General features: G+C 43.4%; 1 protein-coding gene and 1 long non-coding RNA gene across 3 annotated transcripts; one reads left to right on the plus strand and one right to left on the minus strand.

Moving 5' to 3' along the window:
• The first annotated feature begins 892 nt into the window (after nt 1-892).
• LOC124052234 (CDP-diacylglycerol--glycerol-3-phosphate 3-phosphatidyltransferase, mitochondrial) lies at nt 893-18120 on the plus strand. Of its 2 annotated transcripts, none has more exons than XM_046376240.1 (11): nt 893-1048; nt 5715-5925; nt 7080-7157; nt 9375-9474; nt 9558-9747; nt 10638-10816; nt 12566-12765; nt 13942-14233; nt 15283-15431; nt 15550-15673; nt 17977-18120. In XM_046376240.1, the coding sequence occupies exons 1-10, from the start codon at nt 933-935 to the stop codon at nt 15667-15669; spliced, it is 1635 nt and encodes a 544-aa protein (XP_046232196.1). In that variant the 5' UTR covers nt 893-932; the 3' UTR covers nt 15670-15673; nt 17977-18120. The 2 variants fall into 2 exon arrangements, with proteins under 2 accessions (XP_046232196.1, XP_046232197.1); XM_046376241.1 differs by lacking the exon at nt 893-1048 and adding an exon at nt 1317-1911.
• LOC124052238 lies at nt 7733-10630 on the minus strand. Its single transcript, XR_006841974.1, has 2 exons — nt 10390-10630; nt 7733-10192 (listed from the first exon to the last, which is right to left on the minus strand). It is a non-coding gene; the product is annotated as an uncharacterized LOC124052238 (long non-coding RNA).
• Nucleotides 18121-18659: the final 539 nt, after the last annotated feature.

Consider the following 18659-nt stretch of genomic DNA (forward strand, 5'->3'; position numbering starts at 1 on the left):
TTATTATTACTACCGGTACATTTAGGTGTGAGCAGTATTTTAATGTTATCTTTGGTCAAATGAGCTGCAATGAAGTACTCAGGAAGTTGAGGTAGTTTTATTATTATGCCCATTACATGTTTTCAAACTCTTAAAACTGTAGGGTAACTTTAGCTGTCAAATACAGTAAAGCATATAACAGTAAACAACACATTACCCTCTGAGATGCAGTGGCGTGTAAGTGTAGAGTTGCCACAAATGGAAGTACTCAAATGCAACACAAGCACCTCTGAATTTTACGTTTTTACTCATTTGCAACACAGGCGAAAAAAATAAAAATTAAAATTAAATTAAATTAGCAACATAAAGTCTATCAACCCATGCTATAACTATTATCACCACCCTCTCAATAGTCTCAGCACAGAATAGCAACGAGCATCAGCTGGGTGTAATAGCAGAGAGTGCGAGAGCAGGAAATTACCTGTTGGCTGGCGCACACCTGTATACACAACAAGCTCTCTGTCGCATGACTGCAAGCCCGTGCTGACGGCTGAGGTCAGCACCTCCCTAATGTGGCGGATAAAGATCAAGCAGATGCCACGAGAAATGCACTTGGAAGGCATGACTTTATAAATCAGCGCTGGTGCTCCCTCTTATCTCTTATGCTGTGCGCCTCTGAAGAGCTGGAGGCTGACTTGTTTAGTAAGACGTTACCACAACAAGGTAGTTTTCAGGGTGACCACTAGAGGTCATTTAAAGTAATTTTAAACATAAACAAATATGGATAAGCAGTAATATATAATTTCTCCGATTTATTTTAGTTGTTTTTGTATGCATAATCATGCATGTGCAGCCCAAGCTTTCTCGCTCTGTCGCATACAGTAACGGTACAGTGTGCTTGTCAACGCGGGGTTGTGTCGATAAAGTTTATTCAAAATCTCCCTCCTGCAACAATGGCGGCTCCCATGTCCTGGAGGAGGCTGGTGTACTCCGTGTACACACCGGCCATCACCGGGGTTTTTACACGAATATCTGACCGACTCTTCCGTGCACGGGACAGAAGAGGAGGGTAAGGGACTCGGCTCACCAACGGAGACACAAACATGGCGATAGAACCGAGTTTTTCCCGTCGAGGTTTAAGCTATCCTCTCTCAAGAATCAAGAGTTAAAGATGCCCCGCTAATGTTGCCACTGCTAACGCGTCCGGTATCGGGCTTTTACCTTTAGGTTTGCCGTTAGTTTTAAAACCTGCAAAGCGCAAGCCCACGATGTTTTATCGCGTTTATCACCTAACTTATTTGGGGTGAAACTAACGTGTTTACAGCATATACTAATGGAAGTTATCGTGAGTTCTGCAAAATTGTCCCCCGCTACTGTTCCCATCCTAGCTAACAGTAGCTAATCTTCAGGGTAAGAAGAGACTTCTGTTACTGAAGGGCCGCACATGATGTTCTTTCTGAAGTTCGTTATGTAACCTGGACTGTCACCTTCACTAAGACTGAACTGTGACACCTGTCTGTTGCTCTCTGTCACTGCTGCCCCATAATGTGACGCTCAGAGTTTACGGAGCTACATTTCCGGCCAGTGGTCACTCAGGTGTTCAGTACACCTGCGGCTAACCTAGAGGGGCCCGTACAGATTAGAAGACTTGGTCGAAAACACCTTTGTCCTCAAGCACAGCAGCAGGCTGTTTGGCTTGTTATAGCAGATGAAGCACACATGTTTGACTGATAACATTAATGAGGGCTTTGTTCCGCTCGTGTGCCCCAGTGAGGCATGTGACAACAAGCATACTAACAGGACCCTGAAGCTGAAGCGACGAAGCGGAATTCAGTCAATAGTCATTTTATTATTTACAGCAGCGCTTTTCGTAATTGAATAAAGGTCATCTGAAAACCAAGGTTACTGCAGTTTAAGTCAGCAGAATTTAAGGTAACACCGAAGAGTCTGATGCTGTTTAGTGTAAAGCCCAGTTCCTGCATCATAAGTCTGTTTACAAAAAAAGAAGCAGCATGCAGCCTGTTTATATCGTATATGTTGACATATTTGTTGTGTATCTTTCTTATCTTTCTCATACTTTGTCTTCCTTTCTGTTTAAGTAAAGAGTACGTTGCAAATCATACAGCAAGTATGGATTTGATATTAGTCTTATTCATATCACTAATACTGTCAAAGGTATGTGGATGTTTTTATGCACTGTTGGCGTGTGGTTGGTTTTCATGGTTTAGGCCCCTGAGTCCTGATGAAAGATAAATCTTAATCTTTTTTTGGCAGTAGTATGCTTCCAACTTTGTGGCAACAGTTTGTGAGAAACCCTTTCTGTTTCAGCACGACAGCAACTGTGCACAAGGCCACATCCACACACAAATGTTTTTTGTGGGCGAACTTTATTGGTCTGCACAGAGCTGTGAACTCAGCCCCATCCAGCACCTTTGCGATGAACTGGAGGTCTTATTAACCAACATCAGTCACCGATATCTCACCCAAAATATTGTGAAAAGTCTTCCTAGAAGAGGAGATGAGGCTGTTTTAGCCGAAGTTAGATGTGAGTGTCCACGTACTTTTTGGCCATGTTGTGTACATACTGGTCTTAGTTTCCCTCACCGTCTTAAAGAATGTTTGTTGCGATTATTTTAAGCTTGTACTAATATTGAATTGTTGCTTGGATCGACAGCCATGAATCCAAAAGTTGTGAGGCCGCGTGAAACATAAATAAAAACACAATTCTATCATTTGTAAATAAACTGACAACAGGTGTACTGAAGTGTTCCTGAGCCCATCTGTTTATATCTTTTATCTGGTCGCGTGTTTCACATCCTTGCTTGTGAATGATTGAGCCTTTTGAGGATTCACCCGTTCATACCCAGTCATGACGCTCCCACCTGTTACCAGTGTACCCGTACATCTGTGGTATGTTCAAACAGGTATGCTTTTTTTTTTTTGAGCTTCCCGCTTCCCGCAACTTTCCCAGTCTGTTGTTGCTCTTGTCCCAACTTGTTTGGAATATTTTGGTGGCTTCTAATTCAGAATGAGTCGATGAGGTCAGACATTACATATATTGTCTGGGTGCCATTCTTCTTTATTTGCTTTACACACTGTGAAAGCCTTTTTTAAAATCAAAGATGATGAAGACAAGTATTTCCGGATTGGTAAATGAATCTTGAGCCGTTGAGAAGAATGAGGATCTAAATCTTTGAAAGCTACAATGAGATCACACAAGTTTCCAGTTGGGGAATTTTCAATTCAGACAGACAGACGGAGCCTTTTTTTTCCCCTTATCTCATGCTTCAAATCAGGAGGGATGTGGTGCAGTCAGAGTAAACAGCTGCTCTGTTCATTGCACTAACTAGCTGGAGCCTTACTTAATTAAATTGTCCTCTAACCTTGTTAAAGTGCATGAAATTGCTGCTCTACTGAGGTTGTCACGGTACCAGAATTTGAAACTCTGATGCAATACTAGTGTAAAAAAAAAAAAACAAAGATAAAAAGTCAGAGGCACACAACACATGATAATTTTTCATTATTATTAACTGCTAGTAGAGAAAAAGTCACTGAAAACACATGAGTGAACACACACTGGCTTGTTTATAGTAACATCTGTGCAGCCTTGGGTTGAAAATCTGATTGGAGTTCTGTTTTCTTACAGCTTCGGTATTTTTGATAGTATCAAAAGCCGACAGCGTATGGTTTTAAACCTGCTAACGATACATTCATACTTTACACAATCCTAGCATCTACAGATACCATGTTATAGTATGCTGATACTGAGTGTAAAATATTTGAAGAACTACTTCCTTCTGTTTTTTTTCTTCAGTCTTCCTGGGGATTAAGATTATAGTTGATTTTGTTTTGCTGAAATGAAAAGCTGCAACAGTGGTGTCTGGCTTATCTCCTGTCACGTTGCCTTTATATTTTATGAGTTAGAGCCGGTTGTAAAGCCTCCGGGTTCAGCTGAGGGTACCATTACATTACATATTCCTGTTTTCAAGTTGGACTTGTCGGTTTGTAGATGCCGCTAATTTGCACAGTTGTAAAAGACCAAGATAGTTCCGTATTGATAAGAGGAAGTTCTCATTCTTGCTACAGTTATTTGATTGTACTGTTATTTAATCATCTAATCCTTTGAGGAATGTACATGTGATAACATGACTTAAATCCCAAACATCGGGGGAAATCCCATCTGTGTTTGCTGAGGAACTTTGAATTCAGCACGGTGGCTTTGGAAAGAAACCCTGAGCTGTGTTTTCTCTTTTAACATGACTTTTGTGTCCTCCGAGTTCTTGGTTTTCTTGGGTTAAATCCCAACCAGAAGGTAAAACCATGTGAATATGCGTGTGTGTGTTTGGGTGAAATTTGGCCAGGGTGAATGTAAAGGAATTCAGTCAAATGACTTCTGACGATCAGTTGTGTCTGAGGTTAACTCTCCACCCTGTCTTAATTTAATGTGGTTGCATTGTCAGACCAAATAGTGAGACTGTAGTCAATAACAAAAGCACTGTGGTGATGGGGTGAATTTCAGGACACACTGTTAAATGTTCTCATAGGTCTCTGTCTAAATGATTAAATGCAACAATCGGGTGATTAGTTGTTAGACCGAAAATGATCATCTTCAGTCATTTTTTTAGGTCAAGAAGAGCAACAGTTTTTCAAAGCAAAAGAAAGGAAAATTTCAAAACATTTGCTTGTTTCATGAAAGCAAACTGAATATCTTTGGTTTCTTGGACTGGTGGTTGGCCAGAGATGAAATTTCAGGACTTCATGTTGAACTATCTGAAGTTATAACTGCCATTTTTGTCTCTTTTTGCCACAAAAATAATAAATCGAGAAAACAATCAGCAGATTAATTGTTTTTTGCAGCCCTAGTTTGAATGCACTTAAAGATATCAGCCAAGCTTTGGCGGGTGTCACCACAGACTGCAGAGCTTCCCCGCCATGCAACATGATATGAAGTATTGTGATGTGTTCATGTGCTGTCGGGAAGCTCTGACGTCTCACACCTGAGAGTCGGCTGGCAGCTGAAAGACAGCACAAGAACAAGATACCTAAGAAACTGTTTTTTTTCCTGTGATGTATGGGACAGCTGGCTCGTTTTATGTGTCGTGGTCTTCCGAGGAACGTAGGAAGCAAGACACAGTCCGGACTTCAGGCTTTCGGTGGGAAGAAATAAACAAGATAGTAAAAACATCTCTTTGGGAAGGAACATATCAATTTATAAGTATTTTAAATGCCTGTAAGGAAGTGAAGAGGACCAATAAAAAGCCAGTTATCAGCGACAAAAGAAAGTTTCAGTGTCCCTACATCAGTGAGAATATTTACAATGTATTCATCACAATCGGGTAGATGTATGGAAAGCTGAGTAGAATAATCGTATGCGTGAGAGACTTAAAGTTTATTCCTTATCTTGGAAATGAGAGTTGGAGCAACAACCTCACGGCGAGGAAGATGTTGTGATTAGACCTTGTGGTGAAACTGTTGTGTCATCTAATCAAAATGACCGAAAACAAATGACTAATTTTGCTGTTCGAGTAACCAGTTTGGGTCACAGACTGTTGTGAAACCATAGCAAGCTATCGTGATACGTTTCCACCGAAGTCAAAACAAGATATCATCAGGTTATTGCGTAGTGCTCACCACTTATCCCACTGTCTTATTATGTATTAAAAATCCAGACATGTTGTCAAAAGAAAATTGTTTCATTTTTAGCTGAACCAACACAAAAACGATTCTTCTTCCAGGTCCTCTGTTCTGCTGCTGGCTCCCCTCCTGGCTGAAGCCGAACCGGCCCCCCGACGCGTCTCCAGGCCCACCGGGTCAGCCGGAGCTCAGGGCACAGCCGGCCTTTACACCCACTTCAGATGGATGGCTGAGCACGTGCCCGCCTTCCGGGTGCCGGGCACCCACATCCACATCCTCACCTCACCTGACCAATTCTACCAGGCCATGAAGGTCAGTGTCATTGTGGAAATAAATGTTCTGCTACAGCTGCAAAGGAGTGATTCAACAGGGAAAACAAAACTAAGGTCAATATTGACTTCATGACAAACGAGGCAGAGAAAGTGCTGGAGGTATTTTCCCAGCAGAGTCTCATTGTTTGAGTTGACAAAGCACCACACTGCAGTTTGCAGGAGTGAACTGCTCAGCTCTAAAGCGGCTCGGCTGGGAGCAAACCTACAGTTTCACAGCGTTGAGTTACAAACTGGAGTTAGTATGTTTTGTTTCTCTGAACGAACGCACGGCTTTTCTCTGTCGCCGCATTGGAATCCATTCATGTTTCTACCTTAAGCTTAGCTTCTATTGTGGCAGTAGCTTCTCTCACACAAAGCCATCTTTTGTCTTTGACAGTAAGAGTTTAATAATACAAACAAGAAATGTGCTTTTCCCGGCCTTAATGTGAAAGTGTCTAACACCCTCAACACTCAGTGTGAGTCATTGTGTGTGTGTTAAAAATGTTTTATTGTCACAGGGGTGTGTGAATGGGTGTTATTTCTATGTTTTATTTTTACTGACACTTCCCCATAACTTACCGGCACTTGTATTGTTTTATTTTTAGCACACTTGTCTTTCCTTTCTCTTAATCGTCACCGGGATGATGTTTGTAGATTTATCATTTTGACACTTATGTATGCAGAGATGCCAAAACATTTGTAGCGGCTTGTGTAAAAATGAGAACAAAATGAAGTCATGCAATTATTTTCCTTCTTGTAGCAGGCATCGAAACAGCGGTGGAAAGTAACCGCATACATTCAAGAGCTGTACAGTGCTTTATATACCTCACAACAGGCAATTGTGCTCTGAAGGACTGTACTTAGGTACTCTGACTTAACATGAGTGTTTCCATTTTGTTCTGCAGTCATACTTCTATAATTTTCTGCTCTCTCTGTGTCCACAAATGGCTGTCATTTAATGAAAAAGAACATTTTTCTCACTTCTACTTAATTTGGTTTGCGTGTGCAGACTGAGCATGTGCGCATGTGACTTGCAGGAAACGTTAACTGCTGCTTACACGTTATCATTTCTCAGTATCAGACATTTGTGACCAGATGCCTCACACCCACACGTGTGTAATAATTCAACGTTTGCTTGTTTTCTTCTCGCTCCAGGCGCGAATCAAGACGGCGAGGAGGCGAGTGGTGATGGCCTCGTTGTATCTGGGAACAGGTCAGCTGGAGAAGGAGCTGGTGAGAAAAGTGGTGTTTTGCGTGTGCGAGAACCAAACCCCCCGTTTAGAAATTCCCTTTCAAGTATTTACGTCTTCGGTTTTGGGCAGGTGAGAACAATGCCATCCAAATACAGCCACGTGCCAAATAACTGGTCGGAGCTGCCAGAAAATGTGAGTCAGTTTCATCCTCCAAGAGAACCGCATTGTGGTTTGTTCAGAATGAAAGTGTACTCCAGGCCAACTACAAGGAATGACCCCAAAATGCAAGGGTTTATGGGAATAAGGAGACCAGTTTTGGCATGTGATAGCCTGCTATTCTCCATGCTTGGAAAGCCTGCTATAACAACATTAACCCAGAACAAACCACAGTCTGGACTGATGCTCGCATTCAGCTGTTTTTCATGTTTTTTGTTGTTTTTTTTTTTTTTCCAACCTAGTACAAGCTGCAGAGTTACAGAAAAAAAAGACACACGCAACTCAAACATGCTTAATTACAGTTAAAAGCATTCAAATCAGATGCCAAACTCTGTAACCTCACAGGATGATGGATTACCAGAAAGGTTGAGTCAATAAGGTACAGCGAGTCCATGTGACTTTTATTTTCAAGCTCAGGTTTGCTTTAATTTGGACAGAATGAACTGACCTCACGTCAGGACAAAAAAAATGTGAGTTTAGAGCGAACAATCCAAACTGCAGGTGTAATTTCACCCTAAAGCCTGGATGTCCAACACGACCCTGATCCCACGCTCGGCACAAAAGGCACTTAAGTGATATCGACGGTCACACCCCTGTTGACTTATTTACATATGCGCAGGTGCAGGCAATGAGAATGATGTGAAATTTTTAAAGAAAGGCGTGTTTTTTTTTTTTTTTTTTCAGCAGACAATATGCACAGTTAATTCAGAGTGCTTTTATACCTGTGTGCAGGTGTTGGGGAGTACGACTGCATATGTGGGGGGAAAAAAAGGTTGTTTAAAGCCTTTCTTGGCTCATACGTGAGCTTGTGCCACCGTAGAATATAACAAATTACCTCAGGTGAAGCCTTGAGGCTACATTATCGGAACAAACCCAAATTCCCAGCCAAACTGTCTGTGGTGAATTGTGGGATTGTGGGTAATGTGGGCAGTGGGTTTTGACAAGACAGAAGAATGTGTAGAATGAAAAGGATGATGTTGCTGTGAAGTTTCTTTTTGAATGAAGACATTCATTAGAAATAAATCTAAAACACACAAAAACAAAACTAAGTACAGTAGAACACAACATAAACGTGGACTAAGAAGTATCAAACTCAAATTACCTCTGAGCTGCCGGTGGCCTCTTTGTCCTCTCTCATTCTTTTGGGTTTTGGGGGTAATTTTAAACTCTGAACCATGAAATTGTCTCGCAGGAGGCCAGCAGTTTGTGACCCACAGTCTAAATACTTGACATTTAGTTAAAAGCAGCTTTTCCCCGAATTTGTAGGTGGTAAGTGTTTGTTCAGAGTTTGCTGTGTCTTTGCTTTAAAGGACAAGCACATTTTTTGGCGTCCCTCAGACCTCCTACTCGTGATCACATTTCTCCCCAGAGCAGAGCTGGAGGTGTTGGTGGTGCAAGACGTCCCCAGAGACCTCTCTACTGGGAAGAAGAAACCTTTTACTGGCATGCAAACAAGCTCTCTGGAGTGACGTATAATGAGTGCATTTGGGCACCAGATGCACAATTTAGCCGAAGTGGAAAAAGCACGCGGGTTTGATATCAGGTGGGGAACAAATGCCAGGCTCGCCACAAATGAAGACTCTACGCTGGCTACCAGTGGTGCCCTCTGAAGAGCTGCCATTTCCTCTTGAGTTAGCTGTGCTTTTCCCACGCTTGGTAAACAGATAATAAAAGGGTTGCCAGTGTCTGATAGATGTTGTCTGCTGCCAGTTAATCAATAATAGTTAATCCACGGCTTTGTTTTGTGTCTGCCCTCTTTGCATACACAAGCAGCAGGACAAAGAGTAACGTCTCCTTAGCTTTCAGAGAACAAGTAAGAACAAACATCACCTGCTGACAAGGCAGAAGAACACAAACCTTGTGGTTTGCCGAATGAGAAGTGAAAACATGCTTACAGACGAAAGGAAACCTTGTGCTCACTCATCCTTGACAGAAGTTCACTTGAACCCAGTTGCAGATGTTTGTTTAGGGGTGAAATTGATGCATTACTCTCTTATGAATGTTCTGATGGTCATCCACTGTTGTTTTTCTTCTTGTTCAGGTGGACTGTATGGAGGAAGCTCTGCAGCGTTCGCAGGCAAACGGTCAAGCTCCAGAGTTGAAAGTCTCCATATTGCTGGACTACACGCGCGGCTCGCGAGGTTGTTGCCGTTTTCCCCCGTGCTGAGTATCGCCGAGCGCCGCGCTCATCGTCCTGATTGTGTTTTGTGGCTCTCGTGTGCAGGACAGGTCAACTCGAGGACCATGCTGCTGCCGTTGCTGCAGCGCTTCGCCTCTCAGATGCGGGTGTCTCTGTATCACACTCCAGACCTGAGGGGGCTGCTGCGGCTGCTGGTCCCTCAGCGCTTCAACGAGACCATCGGAGTCCAGCACATCAAGGCCTACCTGTTTGACGACAGCATTATCATCAGCGGGTGCGTATAGCTTTAATGTGTTCACCTTCGTGTCAATATGGCCTCCACCCTCCTCACTCTGCGTCCACCCTTTTTTAATCTTGTTTTGGTCCATGTTCTGTTTGCATAAAGCTTTCCTAATCAAAGTGCAGGTGTTTGCCATCATTTCTAGGAAATGTTCTCAGTGTACACCACTGGGTGTGCTCCAAACCCCACGGGCACGCTGCCGGGTCAGTGTGGTTTCCGCTTCATTTCAGTTCTGCACACAAAATCTGATCTGAACCGACAGCTTCTGGGGAAGCAAAACAGAATACCATATGAACAAAACAATAGACACGAGTAAACACATATATTGTGCTCAGCAGAAGATAAGACAACATCCCTTTTCCTGTTTTCGGAGAAAGACTTTAAGTAGCTACAACAGCAACACTTCAGTTTTTAGTCGCAGCCTTATTATGTTCTCAGCCTGTAAATGAGACGAGCAGCAGAAAATATGATATGTTAATTTACTGATGAATTCAATTAGCTGTGACCTGCTGGGCTTCACCAGCTATTTTATATCTCAAAATAATCAAAGTCTGATTCATAGCTACTAAGTTCTATTAAAAGTTTTAAAGTTAATGAGCCACAGCTGAGCTAATCTGAAAATAAGAAGCCTGCTACCCATCAGTAAGTTTTCTGTTGCTCCTTGCTAATGAAAACCGTGAGGATTTGATAAGAGATTCATCATCAGCTGAGGTTAACAGATCCAAGTATTTTGCAGACTGGGATCTGGATCCAAAATGGAACCGGCTGTTGGAACGGATCCCTTCGTCCTTCTTTTTTCCTCTTTTCAAAACACTAGTTTCCTCTCTCTCTGTCCGTATTCCCTGGTCTCTTAAAAAACTGCCCGTCTCGCCGTCATTTTGCAGGGCCAACCTGAGCGACTCGTACTTCACCAACAGACAGGACCGCTACGTGCTGCTGGAGAACTGCAGCGAGGTCGCGGACTTCTTCTCCGACCTGGTGGAAGCCGTGGGTGACATTTCCCTGCAGCTGCAGCCTGATGACTCAGTCAGCATGATGGAGGGCATGGTGCACCCGTACAAAGGTAGGACCCAAACGCAACTGTGTGTGTGTGTGTTTACCCTCCAACATGTTTTGACACTGTTTGACACTTCATGCTCAGTTACGGTGGCACCGGCCCAGTTCTCAGCAAGAGGAGCCGATGGATTCCTGCTAATGGAGCTTGAAAGCTTAGACAGGCACATAGATGATGGTCAGTGTGTGTGTGCGCAGCGAGAAAGATGGAGAGAGCTCTTGCGGTTGGCTAACCATGCAGCCGGATGTGAAATTGTCAGATTTTTCTCTCTGTACTCTCGCGCACACACACACACACACACACACACACACACACACACACACGCACTGGTACTGTGTGTCCGTAACTGGAGCACAGACTGCCAGGATGTTAGTTCGAGGGGTGAATGACATCATGTCTGCAGGACTGGACCGCCGTGGTAAACGAACACCAGGAATAGAGCTGTGATGTCACAGTGTTGCTGGAAGATACGGAGCAACAACCAGCGCGCGCACACACACACACACACACACACACACACACACACACGCTGGTGAAATTCTAATAAAAGAGGCTTCTCCACGTATAAAAATAACAGGCGAGGCAAAGTCTGGCTGTAGTCGGCCAGTGAGAGTTAACTGCCTCATAATGCCGTTGCTGTGCAGTTTAAAGGCTCAGGTCACCCAAAAAACTCACGCTGGAGTCCGGCCCGATGGTCGGACTGAGCTCCGCCTGAGTGTTTCAGCCTGACGTGTACATGTCAGCTGATTCACATGCTGTTTGTTTTGTGTTCAGTCTGACCAATCAGAAGCAAGCGATGAATTCGTCCTGCTGACGTCCTTTTCAGTTGACGTGGAAGCTGTGGTTGCCAGTAGCAGTTAAAGTGACGCTTGTCCCCCCCGCACTGGTTACATCAATATGTTGATTTAAGCATTGTTGTTTCTGTCAACATGCTGGAGGCCGAGTGCACAAGGCACAAAGCTGGTGGGACAGGAGCTTAGTGTTGACCTACAGTGTGTGTGTGTGGGGGGGGGAGGAACACAGTTACACACAAAAACGAAGTGCTGCTTGGTGCAACGTCAGGTGAATTATTCACACAGTGTTTCCTACTCTCTGATTTGTTTGCTTCCAGTGCGTCTTCTACGACGTTACTCCGAGCAAAAGCTGCTGTGAGGTGTCCTCGTGCGTTCAGTCAAGTTAGTTAGCTTGTCGTGACAAACTACTGGCACGTGGGATTTCAGGACATGCGTCTTCGAGTCTGTGAAACACACCACCACTTTATAAACTACTGCTGTTTATTTAAAATGACATATTGGAAATAATTGGTTTCAAATGAGCTTAGCACTGAAAAGAACTGCTGCAGATCTGCTGTTTATCAGAGTTACAGGATTTCTCCTGGAAACTGGCAGCTCCAAATGTTTTTATGTGACTAAACAAAGTGTTGTGCAGTTTCCAGTAAAAAGGGGCAAACTCATTTTCTGCATCAGTCAATAAGCACATTAAACAAATTCAGACTGACACCGCTTTCAGTTTCAGATGCGATGGCCATTAGTCAGCCAATCAGAACCAAGCATCTCCCAAAGGAACAAACCAACAACCCTTCAGCTGCGGTTGTTTTTGAATTTCCATCAGCATCATCGTCTGTGCTTCATGTTACCAAGTGGCTGTAAACTCGCGTACACTCAGAGCACCGCGACCCAGAGATCAGACCGACCTGCCTCCCGCTGCACCCACTCATCCTCATCTGTGTGCACGCTCATGTTTTGCATCTCCACCCAGGCAACAGACAGGAGTTCTCGGCGGTGGCGAGGTCGCGGATCATGGAGGTGCTGAACGCAGCCCATGTGAGGCAGCAGCTGCTGAACCGGTCGGAGGACTCTGAGGACGAGGGGATGAGCGAGGGGGAGGAGGACACCTGGGTGTTTCCTCTGGTCCAGATGAAGCCTCTGGGAATCCAGGTGGACGAGCAGGTCACACAGGTGAGTCTCCACATGCAATGAAGCAGCCTCTTCTGATAATTTTAATTTGCTTTATTGAGTTTCTGTTTGTTTCCTTGATAATAAGTAAATAACATTATTAGATGAAGGTTCCTGTTGCGACCAATAAATTATGATTATGAATAAACATTTGAGCATTTATCTGGGGTTTATTGGTCAAATATTCTGGGAATGAACGCAATAAAGCGATCATCAGAGTAATAGACTGTAATTTGGTATAACAACAGCATTTAATGCAGTGAAGGTCCGCCATAAAAAGTTTCATCAGCATGGTCTCAGCTTTCATTTAATATTTTAAGTGTCACAGAGGGAGGACTCGTTACAGAGCTGCTGTCAGCACCCTTTGATTTAACTGACGGTGACGTGGCTTTTCACAAAATCAGCCATTTTGGTTGCATAAAGGAAAATAAAAACACTTTCTTAAAGGGAACATCAAGGTTTAAACAGATTTCCAGCCATATTTTGTGTCCTCGTGCACTCAAAAGTTGTAGTTTCCATCTGCACAGCCACAGAAAATGCTCCTGGAAGAAAGTAAAGAGACAAAAATACAGAGAGAAATAAAAATAACTATTGATTGTACTCTAGTACTCAAGTAAAATATATGAAATCATTGTTTCATGGTTTTTAAAGTCAAATTTTTATCTCTTCGTAACATTCATAACATACATTAATCTGCTTTTATGAATGATGAAAATAACGTCAGTAAATTCAAGATTTTAAAAAGTATGAAAAGCAACAGGAGTGAGCGAAGGCTGGACAAGAAACAAAATGTAATGTAAATCTTTTAGAGGCCTAAATTTACTCAGTTTTCAGTCCAGAGATCTCTAAGCAGAAACAAGAAGTAAATCAGCCCCGAACTCGAGTCAAGAAGTCGTCATCAGACCCGAGCAAACATGAGGAAGGAAATCCAATGCACTGCTGCATTAAAGGCGTGTTATCATTTCATTTATTGTAATCGACATAAATCTGACAAGTCATCCGGACAGATTTCATATTGCTCAGCTCTGTAATGAGTCCTAAGCATACAGCAGTAATAAAACACTGATAAGCAGCTCAATTAATGGCACAGCGACCAGTTTTATTTTTCACTTTGTCAGAAATTAGAATCACGGTGGCAACGTGTCCTCCTTCGCTTTCTGTTTCTTCTTAAACCTCCAGCGGCTGCTGACCGACGCCAGGCCGGACTCCACGGTGTTTCTGACATCAGGTTACTTCAACCTGACCCAGGCGTACATGCAGCTGGTGCTCGGTGCCGGAGCCAGCTACCGCATCCTCACCGCCTCCCCCGAGGTCAACGGGTTCTTCGGAGCCAAGGGCGTCGCCGGAGCTATCCCTGCGGCCTACATCCACATCGCCAGGCAGTTTTACAATCAGGTGTGCCGTCTGGGCCAGCAGGAGAGGGTACACCTGCACGAGTACCACAGATCACAGTGGACCTTCCACGCCAAAGGTGGGACGAGACAAAAGCACACATACCTGTCGGTATCGAAACTTCCTGTTCCTTATTTTCTGCTTTTTGAATTAGTCAGTGCACAAAATGTCTGAATGAATAAAAGCTAGTGATGGCTTCAGATCGTTTTGTTTTGTTAATTTAGGTTAATTAAAGCATTCAACAATTCTCCATTTAAAAACAACCAAAAATAGATCTTCTTTTGGTTTTGGTTTTTTTTGCAAATCAATGTGGGATTTAGTGACCTCTAGTGGTGCGATGGCAGATTGCAACCAACTGAACATTTCTTGTCTCACCATCCACCATAGTGGCTGCAAAAATCGCCAAAAAACAAACAAACAAACAAACAAAAAAAACCCGCAAAAGCCTCCTTTTTTGTAGAGCCAGTGTTTGGTTTGTCCTTTCTGGGCTACTGTAGAAAGACGGACTGGGTTGAGGAGGACCTGCTCCCTTTGTAGGTGACGAAAGCAGATGATTTGACCTAACATGCACACTCATACCGATAGCGTTAGTGTTCCTCAAGGAATGAGAACATTTGATACCAAGCGAATACAAACTTGATGAAGAGATAAAAGAGATAATGTCACATTATCTCCTGTCACAACAAGGCGATGATCTGTTTTTGTTTTGTTTTTTTTAATATATACTTTAACTTCCTTGGTTTCAGCACCAACTCCCTCTGTGACATGGCGTACAGGAGATTACGATCCAAGCCAGACTTCTCCGTCTGTCCAGACTCCTTTTGTTTGGCTCAGTGAAAATAATAAAACACATTACTCTCGCTGTTCGTCTCCTTGCTCTGCTGTTCTTCTTGTGGTCATGGTGGTATTTAGCGTGAGAGACGAGGGCTTGTACAGTCATTCTGCCGTAGCCTCAGGACAAGGATGTACACTCACTCTCGCTCATACTTTGGGGTTTTGGATCGACGCTGGGGATTTCTGCATGTGCTTTCTTTTAGTTGTGGTCTGGGCCAACAGAAATCCCTGCTGGAAGCGGCTCTCTGAAGCATTACCTCCTCAGTGGTTCACTCCACTTTTCCTCTCCTACAGGTCTGTGGTATTACCTCCGGGGGCAGGATCGGCCTTGCCTCACTCTAATTGGCTCCCCTAATTTTGGTTACCGCTCGGTTCACCGTGACCTGGAGGCCCAGATTGCCATTGTAACTGAGAATGAGGAATTGCAGAGCCAGCTGCAGGAGGTCTGCCCTTTTTTTTTTTTTTTTTCCTTTGACCACAGCCAGAAATGATGATGATGATGATGATGAATGATTGTGTAACTCTTTACTGAATAGTACACACCTGTGTTTTAACTTCCAGGAGCAGGAGATGTTGTACCAGCGGTCCACTGAGGTGTCCAGCTCTACGTTTGAGCAGCCGGACCGCTACGTCCAGCTGTGGGTCAAGCTGGTCACGCCCTTCATCAAGAATTTCTTCTGAGATGGTAACACGCACAAGAGAAAACAGTGATGCTTATAATCTGAAAATGCTGAATATCTGCCAATAATCAGCCTGTAAAACCATCCAAGACCCAAAGATATTCAGATCACAGTTGTGTTTAACAAAAGACAGCAACTCGTCACATTCGAGATTCTGGAAGCCGTAAATGTTTGACGTTTTTGCTTTGAAAATGATCAAAATCATTTTCTCTGCTATGAGAACAAAGAGTCAAATCAAATTTCTCTTAACGTTATTGTGACCAATAAAACCGAAGGCCAAACCATAAAACTAAGACCCAAGTTGTAACACAGCAGAATTTTTTTTTAAAACATGTTTTTCTGTTGTTTCCCCTTTTTTTAAATCCAGAGTTTGTGTGTGATTTTTGCCTAGTAGACAAAATACAACTCTGAACATACTGTGCTGAAACACACACACACACACACACACAGACACAGTAAAACGGGCTGTGGCTTCTTAGAAATGCCTGCAGTCATCGTGGCGAGTCCCAAATCGCAGGTCCCGTCCTCGCCTTCCCAGCAGCCCAAATCAGCAGAGTGAGAGCGGGGACAGCATGTCGGCTGATTCACTCCTGTCAAGAAGTGAGTCAGCGCGGTGTTATGGCGATGATCTGACACTGTGGTGTGTGTTACCGGGAGTCCTGTCAGGACTTGGCGAGGTGGAGTCAGAGGACTCGTCAACCCTGAAAACGGGGTCAGTGGTGAAGATTTCAGATTCCAAAGGTTTTTGTTGGGTTTTTTTTTTGTGTGTGTGTGTGAAAATGTTTAAAAATAGGGGAGAGTGCAGGGAAGCTACACATTCAGAAGAGAGAATATGTTAAACTCAAGTTAGCCAGAGAAACCTGCTGAGATCACAGCACGAGATTGAGGGAAAGACACTCAGACTGTTTTTTTTTGTTTGATTCTCAGAAGAGGAAATGTCACAGGCTTTACGATGATGACGGTAACTGGGTGGTGTCTTATTGTATTATCGCTACCTGGACAGCAAGTCAAGGAAAGGAAAGAAAAAAAAAACTTGAGTGATCTGCTGCCAGAAGGAAAAGGTCGTAAATAGATCACCTTTCAGCACTTACAGTATGCTTCAAAAATATGCACTCAGATGATGTGAAACCGCCTCTCAGACAACGATGTGACCGGGAGGACTGTCAGGCCTATTGTTTGAAAATGCTGAAAAGACTTGACGAAATCCTCGGGTTACTGGCACAATGACGCAAAGAGAGAAGCAGCTGCGTTCGGCGGATTTAGACGAGAACAGGAAAGACTCTTCAGTGTCAGGATGGTCTTTAATCGCTTTAACCTGCTGCAGTCTGTCCAAACAAACAGCTTCCTGTCCGCGAGCACGGTGGATTTCATTTAAGGCTCATTTCTGATTAGTGTTTAATTTTATTCCACATAGCAAAACGTTCACTATTGGATTCTTGTGTATCGACTACTTTAAAATGCAGATTCACAAAACCAAACAAATTTCTTTTGGCCATTTTATTCCACAGTTATTTTGCATTTGTGTGACAATTTATGCAGTATTTTTCATGTTTTTCTGCTTTTTTACCAGCACAGTAAGAGAAGCAAAAACAGAAAATATATATATATATATATATATATATATATACACACAAAACCACCTGCAGCTGCCTGCATGTCGTTTACAGAGCAGTTTGTGTGTAATCTGTGTACTTTACCCCTTACCTCTTTATTTCTTCTCTTTTTTTTTTGCCTGAGAGCGGAAAAAACAAAAGGCAGCCTTCCCAACAATAGCCTTACACCGTCCTTATCAGCAGGGCAGCACAGGTCTATTGTTAGAAACTCGTGACAACAGGTTGGAGCCTCTCCAGGCTCCCCTCACCTTCACGTTGACCTCACCTCAGTGTTACAGCATGATGATCCTGATGGCCCCTGGTTTGGGACAGGCCTGCCTGCCCTCTAGTGGTGAAACTGGGACTTCCCATTGCGGTTTCACGCGGCTAACTGGCCCTTTTTAGATCCATCAACAGCAGTAAACGTCTGTATATTTCTACGTATATTGTATATTTTATATGTACAAGTGAAGGATAAAGGGAACATCCTGCACTTGTACTTGCGTGCCCCTTGAAGTTAATTTGTGACATTGGGCTGTAGAAATAAAACTGACATGACGGTTTTCCGAGACACAAACTGACACTGAACAGGACTCCGAGCATATCTTTCAGCCTTCGCATCAAGTCCTTCCTGATAGTAATGGACCAGACGTTTTAGGACACGGAGACTCCATAAATTACTGAACATGTTTCTGTTGGGTTTGTGTTTTGAACAGGAGGCAGGCGGGCAGCTGTTTTCCCGGGTCCTGAGGCTGGTGGTCTCGGTGGTGGTCGGTATGCTCCTGTGGACGGGACAGTCGGACACACTCGAGGACATTGGGAGTCACACACCAGTGTGTCCCAGGAAGTGACTCTCTCTCTCACACACACACACACACACACACACACACACACACACACACACACACAGGAGCAGATGGATGTGGTGCATTCAGGGACTCTCTTTATTTTTTTTTTATTTAAACCCCAGATGCTGTGGTTTATCTGTATTTCTGTTCCTCTGTTGGATTATTGTTATATTAACACTCAGCGTCATCGCACTGTGGATTTCTGGTTTCTTAGCATCACAAACAACAAGCATTTCAAAAGACCACTTGTACTACAGCGCATACATCTCTGCAGGCGTGTGTTGCATGCATAGCAATAGACTTCATCAGTGAACGTCTCTGATGTAATGAAGACTGTGATGGTGAACAGACGGGTGTGGTGAAGAATTGCGATCCCTCGAGGAGCCTTAATGAGTTTTTATGAGTTCTTGCAGTGAGTTTACAGCTCTGTCTACAGCAGTCATTGAAGCTAACTGTACAGTGTCTTCGTGCTATTATATTTGTAAATTAAAAGGCGACGTGGCGAGTTTTTAAAAAGACTTAAAATGTGTGACCTTTTTTGTTTTGGAGCA

This window comes from Scatophagus argus, chromosome 21 (genome assembly GCF_020382885.2).
Source record: "Scatophagus argus isolate fScaArg1 chromosome 21, fScaArg1.pri, whole genome shotgun sequence".
NCBI lineage: Eukaryota > Metazoa > Chordata > Actinopteri > Scatophagidae > Scatophagus > Scatophagus argus.

Coding starts and splice junctions, on each gene's coding strand:
- LOC124052234 (XM_046376240.1), top strand. CDS start 933: ATGGCGGCTCCCATGTCCTGGAGGAGGCTGGTGTACTCCGTGTACACA. Junction 5,926..7,079: donor AATTCTACCAGGCCATGAAG/GTCAGTGTCATT, acceptor TTCTCGCTCCAG/GCGCGAATCAAGACGGCGAG. Junction 7,158..9,374: donor GTCAGCTGGAGAAGGAGCTG/GTGAGAAAAGTG, acceptor CTTCTTGTTCAG/GTGGACTGTATGGAGGAAGC.